Below are 14675 nucleotides of genomic sequence, written 5' to 3'. Positions count from 1 at the left end.
TTAGGGGAATTCCTTTGGGAGTCCCAGGGTCACTAGAACTAGTGTCCCCATGGGAAGATTTTCCATCTATTACTTTTCTGGACAACACAAAATTTGAGATTTTCTGTTATTTTCACTTTTAACCATAATGATAAACAGGACAGAGAGAGAGGGAGAATTTTGCTAACGGTGGCACAGGTAGCAATAAAAACTGACAAGCGTTCAAATCCCTCTGCGCTCTATCCATAACTAAAAAAGAAAAAGTTTTGCCTTTAGTATTACTTTAATTTAAAATGTCATATTGCCTCATTGTTACATATTATAGTCAATGTACATACTGAAAAAAAAAAAAGATTAGTTTTTCTTCTCCACTGAGCTGAAAAACCATTCTGTAAATTTTTGCAGCTGGGCTGAAGCGGTCTGGGATTCTTCTTGAAGCCTTATGTTATGTTGACGCAAATGATGCACTTCAGCCTGTAACATTGCCTTGTGTTCTTTTTCCTGCGAAGAACCAATGGGAAATGTTACAAGTAAAATCAAGGAACAATTTCAACAGGTCAGCTTCATAGATAACCCAAAGTTTTAAGTTTTTTTTTTTTAACTATATTTAAAATATTCTGTGATAAGCAATATAAAAATATAACTATAACTTCTAAAAATTGGCTATTCAAAATATCAGTACAGCTATTCAAATCATAACACACAAAACAGTGCTAAGAAATATATCTACCACCCTATTAAAAAGCGTTCATACTATTAACCACTTAAGCCCCGGAAGATTTTACCCCCTTCCTGACCAGGGGGTATTTTGCGATTCGGCACTGCGTGACTTTAACGGACAATTGCGCGGTCGTGCGACGCTGTACCTAAACGAATTTGACGTCCTTTTTTTCCCACAAACAGAGCTTTCTTTTGATGGTATTTGATCACCTGTGCGATTTTTTGATCACGCGCTATAAACAAAAAAAGAGCGTCAATTTTGCATAAAAAAAACTAAAAATCAAAATTTTTTTAAATTTTCGGCCAATTTGTTTTATGCTACCTATGTTTGGTAAAAAAAATCGCAAAAAGCGTATTTTGATTGGTTTGCGCAAAAGTTATCGCGTTTACTAACAAAGGGAAAGATTTTTGTCATTTTTGTTGTTTTTTTTTTTAACGCGTAATGGCGGCGATCTGCGATTTTTTTTGCGGTACTGCGACATTGGGGCGGACAGATCGGACCCTTGACTGACATTTGTGACACTTTTGGGGTTACCAGTGACATTTCTACAGTAATCAGTGCTATACATATGCACTGTTACTGTAAAAATACACTGGTTGTGAAGGGGTTAACTTTATTTGGAAGGGAGGGGGCGCGCGCTCGCTCCCTAGACCCTCACAAGCTAGTGACGTAGCCCTACGTCACTTTGCCTGTGAGGGGCTGACTGCCGACGTAGATCGGCGTTAGGCAGTCGGCAAGTGGTTAAACAATAATTACCAATCCCTGTATAAATAATACAACTAATATTACCTTTAAATTGCACAAAACTCAATAAAAAGTGTTGATAAAGTGCAAAAGAGTGCAAAAAATCTCCCCAAAAAAATAAAAATACACATTTCTTTCTGTGGAATAATCAATATTACAAATCGATACAATAGTGCAAAATTTCCAGCTCAGTGAGAATGGACAGTTTTACACTTGGGAGTGTGGAGGACTTAATTGGCACATGATTTTGCCGCACATTTTATAAAAAGAATCTGGAAATTTTGCATTTTTTTACTATTGTATGGATTTGTATTACTGTGTTGTTCCATGGAAGGAAATGTGAGTATTTTGTTTTTTGGAGTTTTTATGCACTTGATTGCACTAACACCACTTGTGTTTTTTGCACATTATATGTAATATTACTTACATTAAATATACAGGAATAATTGGTATTTATTTTTTTGGTTTACCTAACTTACATTGTATGTGATGGACATGAGTAAGGGTGGTATGACAGTGGGCAGTATGTGCAGAAGAGAACTTTAGAGGGTATGATGATCAGCACTATATAGGAGAGCAGTTTATAGGGCATAATGGTGGGCAGTATGTGCAGGGAGGAATGCAAAGGATATGGAAGTGGCTAGTATCTGCAAGAGAGGATTTTCAGAGGTTATAAAGGTCGGTAGTATGTGTAGTAAAGGAGCATAGCATGTATAAGAGCTGTATGTGTGGGAGATAAGTGTGGAGGGTATGAGAACGAACAGCAAAGCCTACAATGTATGAGGTGAAATATGCAGTATGAGGTCAGTGTATGAGGCATAGTGTACAGCGTATGAGGTACAGTATGCAACAAAGTATGTAGTGCCTACCAGACACAGTGTGAGTGTAGGGTGCACAGTGTCCATTAGACATTGAGAGGCTCTCTAGCCTCTATGACGCTCAGCACTCAGACTCTGGCCTCACCAGCAGCTTCCTTGATACCGGTTGATTCCTTGGGATAGTTGCTGCCCTAGGGTGTGGATGCACTCCAGTAACAAATGTGGAGGAGGCCCTTACCTTCCCCAGCTTTTCAAAAATAAGAGTCCCACAGCCTTTCTTTCCTGTACAGCTTAGGGTAGATTGGGATCTCTCAAATCAGTGAAACAGGGACAGGTGGGGGCAGAAAAGTCCAAAAACGAAAAGAGAGATGCTGAGCACCCTGCTCCTGCGCTCAGAACTGGGTCTTCAGGCTGCCTCTAACACGGAACTCCACTTGGCGTCCACTATAGCTAAGCTTTGCCGCCCTCAACGACCAGGGGTGGTCAACCAGACACTGCAAATAAAGACAAAGAAAGGGGCGCACCAGCCTAGCGCATTATCCTCAGCGGGCTTTTTAGTAACATACATTTTAAAATCAGCTACTGAGGAAGAGGCACGGCCTCGAAACGCATCAGCCCTCCATCACAATGAGACATTGGACTTTTATAAAGAGACTGTTCTATGGAATTGAAATGCTGGAATATCACGCATGTTTGTGAGTAGCTGATTTTAAAATGTATGTTATTAAAAAGCCCGCTGAGGATAATGCGCTAGGCTGGTGCGCCCCTTTCTTTGTCTTTATTTGCAGGGGGCAGAAAAGTACAAGGAGAAGTGGAGAGAAGACAAGTGTGGCTCAGGGAAGCCCCAGACCAGTGTGACAGAGAAGCCAGGAGTGGAGGCATTGGCCTGAAGGGAGGAAGGGGTTTAGGAGGGGGGACTGTGGCTGTGTTTCCTGTTTGAAATGGGAACAGTGTTACATGGTGTACCCGTTGCCTTTTAAAGGATTCCTTTTAATAGATAAATATAGGGGTTGATATTTAAATGTTTTATTAAAAATGTCCACAACTTTCACCCAGATTCACATATTTTCCCAATTTAATCCAATTCTAAATATGTATGAATATTAGCTGAAAACGTTTATTAAATAGAACCCATACCATATACACTGCTCAAAAAAAAATTAAAGGAGCCCTTTTTATTCAGAGTATAGCATCAAGTCAATTAAACTCCTGGTACATTTATCTGGTCATTTACGTAGCAGAGGGGGTTGTTAATCAGTTTTAGCTGCTTTGGTGTTAATGAAATTAAAAACAGGGGCACTAGATGGGCAACAATTGGATGACCTCCAAAACAGAATGGTTTTACAGGTGGAGGCCACTAAAAAATCTTTCCCTACCCATCTTTTTTTACTGTTTTTCGTTAGTTTTGCATTTGGCTGGGGTCAGTTTAACTACTGGTAGCATGAGGCGATACCTGGACCCTATAGAGGTTGCACAGGCATTCCAACTCCTCCAGGATGGCACATCAATATGTGCCATTGCCAGAAGGTTTTGCTGTGTCTCCCACCACAGTCTCAAGAGCATAGAGGAGATTCCAGGAGACAGGCTGATAGTCTTGGAGAGCTGGACAGGGCCGTAGAATGTCTTTAACCCATGAGCAGGACTGGTATCTGCTCCTTTGTGGAACAGGATTGAGCACTGCCAGAGCCCTACAAAATTACCTCCAGCAGGCCACTGGTGTGAATGTCTCTGAACAAACAATCAGAAACAGACTTCATAAGGGTGGCCTTAGGACCCGACTTCCTCTAGTGGGCCCTGTGCTCACTGCTGGGCACAGCTCGATTGGCATTTACACACCAGAATTGGCAGGTCCGCCACTGGAACCCTGTGCTTTTTACAAATGAGAGCAGGTTCACCCTGAGCACATGTGACAGACGTGAAAGAGTTCTGGAGAAGCTGTGGAGAACTCTATGCTGCTTGTAACATTGTTCAGCATGACTGGTTTGGTGGTGGGTAAGTGATCTCTCGGGGATCAGGAAGGATTTTTTTCCCCTGCTGTAGCAATTTGGATCATGCTTTGCTGGGGTTTTCATCTTCCTCTGGATCAACTGTGGGTATAGGATTGTGTATATTGGGCTATATGGTTGCGTTTTCTTTTTTGTTTTTTATTGGTTGAGCTAGATGGACTTGTGTCTTTTTTCAACCTAACTATGTAACTATGGTCTGGGGAGGCATATCCATGGAGGGACGCACATACCTCTACAGGCTAGACAATGACTGCCATTAGATATGGGGATAAAATCCTTGGACCCACTGTCAGACCCTATGCTGGTGCAGTGGGTCCTCCTGGTGCATGACAATGCCCAGTCTCATGTGGAGAGAGAATTTCCTCCACGCTCGCCTGACCTAAATCCTATAGAACACCTCTGAGACATTATGTTTTAGTCCATCCGACGCCACCAGGTTGCACCTCAGTCTGTTCAAAGCCTAAGTGATGCCCTGGTCTAGATCTGGGAGGAAATACCCCAGGACACCATCCATCACCTCGTTAGGAGGATGCCCCGACGTTGTGAGGCATGCATACAAGCACGTGGGGGCCAAATAAAGTACTGAGTACCATTTTAAGTTGCTGCAATAAAATTTCAGCAAAATGGACTAGCCTGCTGCATAATTTTTTCACTTTGATTTTCAGGGTGTCTTTGAATACAGCCCTCTGTAGGTTGATCAATTTAATTTCCATTTAACAATGTGGCATCCTTTCGTTCCTAACACATTACCCAATCCATATCAGTATAGATATCCAGCATGATATTTTTCCCTATTGAGATCGAATATGTTTTCATAGTGTTTCTTTAATTTTCTTGAGCAGTGCATTATGAGCAATAGTGAGGGGTGTGGATGAAGCATATGCATTGACCTTTTTCTGTCCCATAGTTCACACAGTTTAGGGCAAGGAGCGATTTCATAACTACTGTGATAAAACCCTGATTAACAAAACAGGATACACAAATATTAGTTGGCAAGTCACGCTTGCAATGAAAATCTGCTTTCATGCATAACGACACAATAGGGGTCAGCAAGTCCTTTATGTTTCATTTATGTAAACTTTGAAAAATTAATTAGTGAAAACACCATATACTGTAATTTGCATTTTAAAATCAGGTCACATTTTATGTCGGTCTTTCTACTTATTCCAAAAGATCCAGCTTCGGAGAAGTCTTAAGTTGGCGACATGTGAAGTAGTCTCATGTCTCAAGACGAAGATTTGATCCGAAAGGCACATGACACAGGGATGAATGATTCTGTCAGTCAACCTCTGTGTTTGGGAGGAGGGTGCTGATATCTCTGGAAGTTCCCCTCTCTATAACAATGAGTGACACAAGAAATAGCAGAATCACTGCTATTTTACCGTGGGACCACCACTAAGACCCAACTGTTACCAAAGATCAAAATCAAGGATTAGTGCCTGATAAATATACCTGGGAACTTTTGTAACCGTCAGTTTGAGGTTCTCCAGATATGATTCGTTAGTGGTCTGTGGGTTTTTTTTGTTAAATTATAGCTATATTATATCCAAATCAGTGTTGACTTGGTCCATCATTCACATGATTAGTATGTAATGTGGCACTACAAGGGCAACACACAGGCCATGTATTGGCCATGAATGGGTCCTGGATGTGTTCTAAAACACATATCTGCCCTTTTTTAATTGGAAGTCAAAGTGTGTCTAGATTCAAAAACAAAAATTCACTACATATTGCAGCTTATCAGTCCTTAGACGAAGGGCCACATTCATTTTCTTTTTTCAGGCTAAAAACATTTAGTACAAATGCATAAAACACTTGTTAACCCTGATAGAAATTCAGCATCCTTGGTATTTCCTGAGATCTGAACTGAACTCTTATTAGCTTTCCAAACTATTTGATGTAAGCTAAAGAGCCGCTGTTCTTTATGTAACGGAGAAGGAGGTGGTGTTTGTAGTCCAAATCAGCAGCTGCCTAATCTTACAACATAGCTCCTCCATAGATGCAGTATGGTAAGTAAGCAATGTTGCCCTAGGACAGAAAGTTTGTTATTGGGATTACGATAACAGGAAAAAATTCTTAAAAATTAAAACCAATGCAGCCAACTCTTAACTGTATGTAGCACTAGCCCTGCAGTAACTGCTGGATATTGTCTTTACAAGCTCCCCTGGTTGCCAACACATTTTTTCTCGAACAAGTCTCTGAATCCCTCCTTGTTCCCAATGGCTCCTCACAGGAATGAACAGTCTACGGGTGTTGTTTGTTTTGTTGTTTATTGATAATTTGGGATAGGAGAAGGGAATAGTGGGATACTCCAATTATACTATTCACATTGTTTGAGGACTTCTATCTTCAGAGTTTTGCTGGAAAATATGGAACAGCCAGGCTGTTAACCCCATCCACCCTAGTGGCAGTGTGGATTAAGTCTCTTGTTCTCTTTGTTCTCTAACAAGATGACTTGATGGACTATAATCTTCAGGACACTCTCACTAGCACCCTCTTCCTGCTGACACCCGCCCACTGACTATCCTAGGAGCAGGGGTGGCCCCCCTCAGGTCAGGCCCCTTGACACGAGTTTCCATACTCACTGTACTGTAGAGACAGATCCTCCAGTGTCTCCCCTCTCAGTTAGCTTCCCTAGACCTCTGGGTTCAGCTCCTCACTGCTACACTTCCGGCTCTCAAGATGACCCCCCCCGATGCTGCATGGCACCTCTACGGAGGAGGAGGCAGATGCCCCCTCCCTCTGGGACTCCGCTCCCCTACGACAGACCTCGCGCACATGTGCTCCTGGCATTTATACAGTATCCCAACATGCACCAAGACGACTTTCGCTCTGCCAATCATCAGAACTGTATCAAAAGAGCATGCACTCATTTGTCAGGTTTCATCCCACTGTCCAACATGCCTCCCTATTGGACCAGCGTGAAACACTCTCTAGACAGAATGAGTTGCACTCTGAGCACAATGAGCAGACCTCACTGACAGCTCCTGCTTTCTGGTAGGCAGAGAACAATATAGATTTACCTGCAGCCCCTCTGGTAAGCAGGCAGAGCTCAAAAACTATACTCTCCTAATAGCACCTACCTAGGAGGGTGCTACATGTAATTTATACAATTCCTGATTGTTGCTTTAGTCACACTTTAAATCCTGATGTAAACTAAAATAAGTTCTTTTTTTTTTTTTTTTTTATATTTCTTTATTAAGTTTTTCAAGTGTTACAGTTTAAAAGAAAAAACAAACATTTCAACACTCCTATCTCTGGAGGGATGTCCATAGCATAACACTTTGAGCATTTTACCCTTAAACCCGTTTGACCTCCTCTTTTCCCCCTGGCACCCCTTAGATTACTATCAATCCTTCTCCTATTATTTCTTTGTATTCCTCTGTCCCCTTGAAACTCTGCCACTCTCCCCAAATTTCTATCTCTATCCCCAGGTCCTCCTCTCCCCAATTCTTTAAGAGTTCCAGTTTTCTTGTTTTTTCCACTCTAATCACCCAGTCTTTACTTGTTGGGGGTTCCTCTTTTTGCCATTTTAAGGGGATAAGGCTTTTGGCTGCGTTTAATAAGTGGGGGAGTAGTGTTTTCCTATATTGCTTCACTGACATCTGCGTTCCATGGAACAGGCATATCCATGGATCCTCTGGAATATGTTTTTTTGTGATTTTTTTTATCAAGGATAATATTTCTCTCCAGAATATTTTAATTTTTGGGCACTCCCACCAAATATGGGATATTGTCCCAATCATCTGGCCTCCTCTCCAACAATCTCTTGACTTCTCCCTCTGAAATCTTCCCAGTTTATCGGGAGTATTGTACCACCTGACGAGCAATTTAAAGTTAATTTCTTCGGTATTTGTATCAATCGCCGACCTATGTACCAGCTGCAGACTTCTATCCCAGAGAATATCCTTACTACAGGGTCCGAAATCTCTTTCCCATTTCTCTTTTAGTGAGGGGCCTAACTCCTTTGTTATTTTTAGCAAGATTTTATATACATTTGAGACACTATTCTGACACACACATCTGCTCAAAGGGTCTTAAATCTTTCATATCTCTTAGTGGTTGAGGTAGCGTAGCAGCAAAGTGTCTCAGCTGTAAGTATCTCCACTCATTTATTTTCCAATCCTTTTTTCTTTTTATTTAATTCTGCCAAATATATAATTCTCCCTTGTTCTATTATATCTCCTAAGCGGGCTTCCCTATCTTCTATCCATTTACCCAATTCCCTTCCTTCCCCAGGTGCAAAAAATTTAGTGTCTTGGAGCGGGATCAAAGGTGAATTGTGTATCCAATTTTCATTTGTGTGTATCGTGTCCCATATTTTTAGGGCATGTCGTGTGATTATGTCCGTGTTGCTATTTAATTCTCTAAACTTCGGGGGTATCCAAATAATCTTTGATAGGTGTGCTTTACTGAGTGTGTTTTCTATTCTTACCCAATCTTTTTCACTTTTTTGTTTACTCCACTCTATCACCCGTGTGATTATTGATGCTAAATAATATTTTTTAAAATCTGGTAGTGCGAGCCCTCCGTGTCCCTTCTCTTTACTTAATATTGTGTATCTAATCCTTGGTTTTTTGTGCTTCCATATAAACTGAGTTATTAACTTTTTTAGTGTTTTAAAAAATACTTGTGGGATTGGGATGGGGAACATTTGAATTATGTATAGTATTTTGGGTAGGATTATCATCTTTATTGTATTTATTCTTCCTATCCAGGAGAATATCCTTGGGGATAATCTATTTAATTCTGCTCTCGTATTGTTTAATATTTGGAGGAAGTTTACTTTATATAATTTCTCAGGGGATGATGTTAATTTAATCCCTAGGTACTTTATTTCGTCTTTTCGCCATTTAAAATTGAATTCATTTTTTAGCCTCTCTTCTTCTTGTTTATTAATGTTTATACTCAGTATCTCTGATTTTTTTTGGTTGATTTTTAAGTTTGAAAGCTTACCGTAATATTTCATAGTTTTTATTATATTTGGCAGGGTGATCATGGGGTTTGTTATGTACAGGAGGATGTCGTCCGTGAAGGCGGACACCTTATACTCATCCTCTCCTATCCTTACGCCTCCAATGTTCACATTTTTCCTGATGGTTGCTAGTAATGGTTCCAGAGACAACACGAACAACATTGGGGATAATGGACACCCCTGTCTGGTTCCATTGAACATCTCAAAGGGTTCTGACATAGTACCATTGATCTTAACTCTAGCGGTTGGATGGTTGTATAATGATTTAATCCTGGACAACATTGTAGGGCCAAATCCTAACTCTTCTATAGTTTTAAACATAAACTCCCAATTCACCCTGTCAAATGCTTTTTCGGCATCTAATGACATTATTATACTTGCTGGCCTATTTTTTAACATTTGGTTAATTAGGAGAATTGTTTTTATTCCGTTATCTCGGCCCTGTCGACCTGGGATGAACCCCACTTGGTCTCTATGTATCCATTCCTTCATCAAACTCTTAATTCTGGTGGCTAGTATTTTTGTAAATAACTTGGTATCTGCGTTAAGGAGGGATATGGGTCTGTAACTAGAACATAGTAACGGGTCTTTCTCATCTTTATGGATCACGGTTATAGAGGCGGATAGGGCGTCTTTACTCATCTCGTATTGAGTGCCAATTCCATTCATATAATCTTTTAATTTTGGTATTAGTATTTCCTTGTATCTTTTATAGTAATTTATTGTAAACCCATCAGGGCCTGGGCTTTTACCAGGGTTAGTTTCTTTAATAGCCTTCTCTACTTCCTGTTCTGAAATTGGCCTCTCTAGAGCTATCAATTTGTCTTCCTCTATCCTTGTCAGTTTTGCATTTCTGAGATATTCTGTAATTTTCTCGCTCCTATCCGGCTCTATATCCTGTATATCCTCTTTCTTTACTGAATAGAGGTTTGCATAATATTTTTGGAATTCCTTAGCGATTCCTGTTGTTGTTTGGATTATGTCCCCGTTTTTATTTTTAATTTTATCTATAAAGTTCCTCGCTTTCCTCTTTTTTAAAATTCTTGCAAGGTTTTTTCCCACTTTATTACTTTCCTTATATTTTTCTTTTGTATATCTTTTCATTTCCTGTCTAATTTCCTGATCTAAGAGGTCTTTCCATTCTTCTCTTTTTCTCTCTAGCGAATTATATGTGGATATATCTTGTGTTTTTTTGTGTTTTTGCTCGAGGTGGTACATTTCCATTAGGAGTCTGTCCTTATTAATTTTACCTTCTTTTTTCCTTTGTGCCCCTTTTGAAATCAATATGCCCCTCATATAGGCTTTATGAGCTTCCCAGACCATATTTTTTGGTACTTCGTTGTCGTCATTTACTTGAAAGTAGAGTTCCAACTCTTTCTCTATTTCTTTTCCCCATTTTTTTATCATTCAACATCTCTTCATTAATTCTCCACGCGTCCATCTTCGGCTTTTCCCTGTCCATTCTTAATTTTACAGTAATGGGGGTGTGATCGGAGCAGGTCCTTGTCCCAATCTCCGCCTCGGCTACTCTTTCAATCCATCTATGTTCTATTAATATATAATCTAATCTCGAGTAGGTCCCGTGTACATTTGAGAAGCATGTGTAATCTCTGCTTTTCGGGTGGAGAATTCTCCAAACATCCACCAATTGGTTTATTAATAATTTTTCTTTTATTCTATTTTTCTGGTTTTTATTAAGGCCTTCCGATTTTGAAGTGGTATCTATTTTAGGGTCGAGGCACAGATTTAGGTCTCCTGCTACGACTACTCCCCCCTTTTTAAACGTCATTAACTTCCCCATCACTCTACCCAGGAAACCTATTTGTCTTACATTGGGACTATATATGTTGGCTAGAGTAATTTCTTCCTCTCCTATTTTCCCTCTTAAAAAGAGGTATCTTCCCTCTGGGTCCACCAATCTCTCCTCTAGGGCAAATCTGAGGCCTCTGGCGATGCCAATGGCTACTCCCCTAGATTTGCTCCCAGTGGAGTCCGCGTAGTACCAGGTAGGGTGACTCTGTGAGTATAGCCTAATATTGGACGCGTGGGAAATATGAGTCTCTTGAAGAAATATTAGATCTGCTTTCAAGTAATTGATTTCCTTTAAGATTTTTTTTCTTTTATCTGATGCATTTAAACCTCGTACATTATAGGATAGTATTTTAATTACCACCATTTCTCATTTTTATATCTTCTCGTCTCTCCTGTCTGTGCTTTAATATCATCCCTTGTACCCAAGGGTTCATGTTCCTTTGGGTCAATTTGTGTCTTATAGGAGTTGGTTCCTCTATTTTTTTTTTTCCTTTTTCTTTCTTCTCGGAGTTGGTCAAGTTTTTAAGGGTTTTTTCTCTTTCTATCCCTCCTACTCTTTTTCCCCTCCCCAGCCCCTCTCCCCCCTGTATCCCTCTCCCTCCCCTCCCCCCCTCCCTCCCTCCCTGCCCTTGTGGGGGCCTGGCCTCCCCCCCACCCTTAGCCAGGATTGTCGATGTCTCCTTCTCCCTTGCCCATCGACTGGTTGCCGAGGTTGGGCTCTGGCCATGCTTGCCCTTTCCGTCCATCTTCCCTAATCCTAGGTCAGAATGGTAAAGGCTTGCTGACTACTGTGGGGCTGCCCGTTTTTTTTTTTTTTTCATTTTTTACCTTGTTAGCTCCTCTTCCCCATCCCCCGCCTCTCTACCAATCCCCCTCTCCCCAGGCCCCCCCCCCCTCATCATTCCTTTTTCACTTTTTAGTCATTTTTTCCTATTTTTTTTTCTTCGTTTTCCCCTGGGTCCAATCTTCTTCATCGGTTTCCTCTTCTGAGGGCCTTTGGTCAGTCCATCCTAGAATATCTATCAGTGGTAATTTTAGAGCTTCACAAAAGGCTTGGGTATCTTCTGGGAATCTAAGTAGAAAAGTCCTTCCGTCACGCCGTACACCCAGACCAGCTGGGTGACTCCAGAAGTATTGTATATTTAGTTTTTTTAGTTCCTCCACCACTGGTCTCAAGATTCGTTTCCTATTAATCATTTCCTGCGCCAGGTCTGGGAAAATCTGTAGCTCTTCACCCTCATATTATAATGCTGGTCTCTCTCTCATTTTCTCCCATATCTGAGCTCTTGTCTCGTATTTATGGAATCTCACAATCACATCTCTTGTTTTCTCTTTTGGTATATTGGCTGGTCTCCGTATTCTGTGTATTCTCTCGACTTCGATTTTGTCTGTGATCGCTTTTCCCAAGAGAGGATTAAATACATTCTCTAACATTTCTCCTAGGTTTTCTGCTTGTCCCTTCTCCGGTATTCCTCTAATTCGTAGGTTCTTCCTTCTATGTCTATTTTCCTGATCCTCCATTTTATATAACATATTTCTCTGATCTGTTTGCATTTTCTTCATTTGCTTCTTTAAATTTTTTAGTTTTTTCCCATGGTGGGCTATCTTGTCCTCTACCCTGACCAGGATATGTCCCAGGTCCCCATAGAGGGTAGCCATTTCAGTTTTGATAGACTTCTCAAGGCTGGCAAACATTTCCTGCATCTCTGTTTTTGATGGTGGGGGTTCATTTCCGTTTATTTCTTCTTCTCTACTCATTTCTTCATCTCCTGGAGTTTGAGTGCTTTCTCTTGATACTTCCAGACTTTCTTCTCCACTTGCACCCCTGTTTTTTTTACTTTTACTTTTCTTGCTTATTTCAGAGTTCTGTTTTGGTCTTACTACCGGTTGCCTCTCTGGTGGTATATTTTGCCCTTTTCCTTCTGGTGTCATGTACATTTTAATAGTCCCTGGACTTGCCGTGCATTTTGAAGGTTTCCCTGTTACTTCTTTTGTTGGCTTATTCTTCATTTTTATCTTTGATCCTTCTTCTGTTGTCCTTTCACAAATATTAATTCAATACTGGTATAGTGTGTTAATTGTATCTGTATACTTATTTAAGAAGTTTTTAGGGATCGGGGGGCAGCTTCCAACAACTGTTCTATGATATTATAGAGCCAAGAAACGTGCAACCAGAGCAGGAATCCTTAATAGGGTTCTAAGGGGTTCTGCTTGTGAAAAAGATCCCAGACTCTATATACAGCTGTACATTCAATGGGTGCATACAGTGCAGACTTATTTCAAGTTATGTTATCTTGATCAGTCCTTTCACCCTTTTCAGGGGTATCAATTTGTCGATTTCCTTATTATCGTATATCCAGGCAGGGGTTGTGAGTACAATACTTTGGTATGACCTTCCACCTGTAGAGTTCCCCCCCCCCTTTTTTTTTTTTTTTCCCCGTTCGCCCCTATGAGGGGGGTTGGTAAGGGGACTAGTAAGGAAGGTTATTCTCTTGAAGTGTGGGGGATCCCCAGCCTTTATTTGGGAAATGGGTATTTTTCTCTGGGATTTCCTTTTTGATGTAGCCAAGCCTCTATTGGAAGTTAATCCTTTAATGTGTGGCAATCCCCTGCGCTTCAATGGTTCAAGGCAGGGGGATTATATTTAGTCTTTTATATATGTATTCAGAGGGTTTGGAGGGTTTAGGAAGGGGGGAGAAGGGAACAGCTTCAAAAACTCCTCTACAACTTCATAAAACCGCTTAAGGATGACTAAGGGAGGGAAGCCTTGGTCGATGCCTCTATGGGTAACTGCTTGAGGGGTAAGGATCTTGGACTTTGTGCACTGCTGGATATTTGGTGGAAGAAAATGGTGCAGACTTTTTTCAAATTGTTCTACTCAGTCCTTTTCACCCTTTTTATGGCGCCTCAGTTGTCATAGCTTCTCCTTTATTATTTAAATATTCTCATATACCGGGGCCGGGGTTATGCACCCAATGCTTTAATTTAGCCTTCAACTGTAGGAGCCTCTCATCCTATGCCACTTAGAGGGGGACTGATGAAGAAAATGTGTTCATCTTGGGGTATAGGGGGGTCCCAACTTTTTATCCAACACGTGGGTAAACTCCTCCTAGGTTCCCTTTTGATGTGGCCAGGCCTCTCCTAGGGATATAGTGTGGTGTTCCTCTACAGCTCATAACCTTTGTACATTTCAACCTTCATCATCCTTTCCTATTTAACTATCCATTCCTTGTTCTTATGTTCTCATTTCATTTGTATTGTTCGTAGTATAAGGCAAAAGGATATGATCGGTACTGCACATAAAATAGATAAGGGAATAAACAGCGGGCTTTCGCCCTCTCACCACTCCCTGGTTGGCCGCGCTCTCGCTGTCCTTTGGCCTCTGAGTTGCAGTCCCTCCTCTCTCTGTGGTGGTCTGATCGGCGATAATGTGCCTGGAAAGGTACGAATGGCCTTTCCTCCGCTGTGTATTCCACTGTAGTTAGCCTTCCGCCTTCAGCCGCCGCTCGGCTCGTGTGCTCGCACGTCCTGCGTGATCTCCGCCCCTCGCATCCGGCGGGATCCGGCTTCACCCACGGTTTTGCTAGATTACTACCACTGTCTACCGATCCTCCTTACCC

General features: G+C 41.1%; 1 protein-coding gene across 3 annotated transcripts in view; it reads right to left on the bottom strand.

The window, feature by feature from the left end:
* The window catches only part of SIPA1L2 (signal induced proliferation associated 1 like 2), a 601890-nt gene that overhangs the window by 214502 nt on the left and 372713 nt on the right, over positions 1-14675 (bottom strand). For 2 of the 3 annotated variants that reach the window (XM_082249125.1, XM_082249127.1), the window contains one exon: positions 270-480. In XM_082249125.1, the coding sequence (XP_082105251.1) occupies positions 334-480 (147 nt within the window). In that variant the 3' untranslated portion in view covers positions 270-333. Of the gene's footprint in view, positions 1-269; positions 481-14675 lie in introns of those variants that run through there. The other variant, XM_082249126.1, reaches the window with a different exon arrangement.

This window comes from Pelophylax lessonae (genome assembly GCF_965119305.1).
Source record: "Pelophylax lessonae genome assembly, chromosome: 3".
NCBI classification, from domain to species: Eukaryota; Metazoa; Chordata; class Amphibia; order Anura; family Ranidae; genus Pelophylax; species Pelophylax lessonae.
Note: the sequence above shows the minus strand (reverse complement) of the source record. Positions and strands in the feature narration are given on the sequence as shown.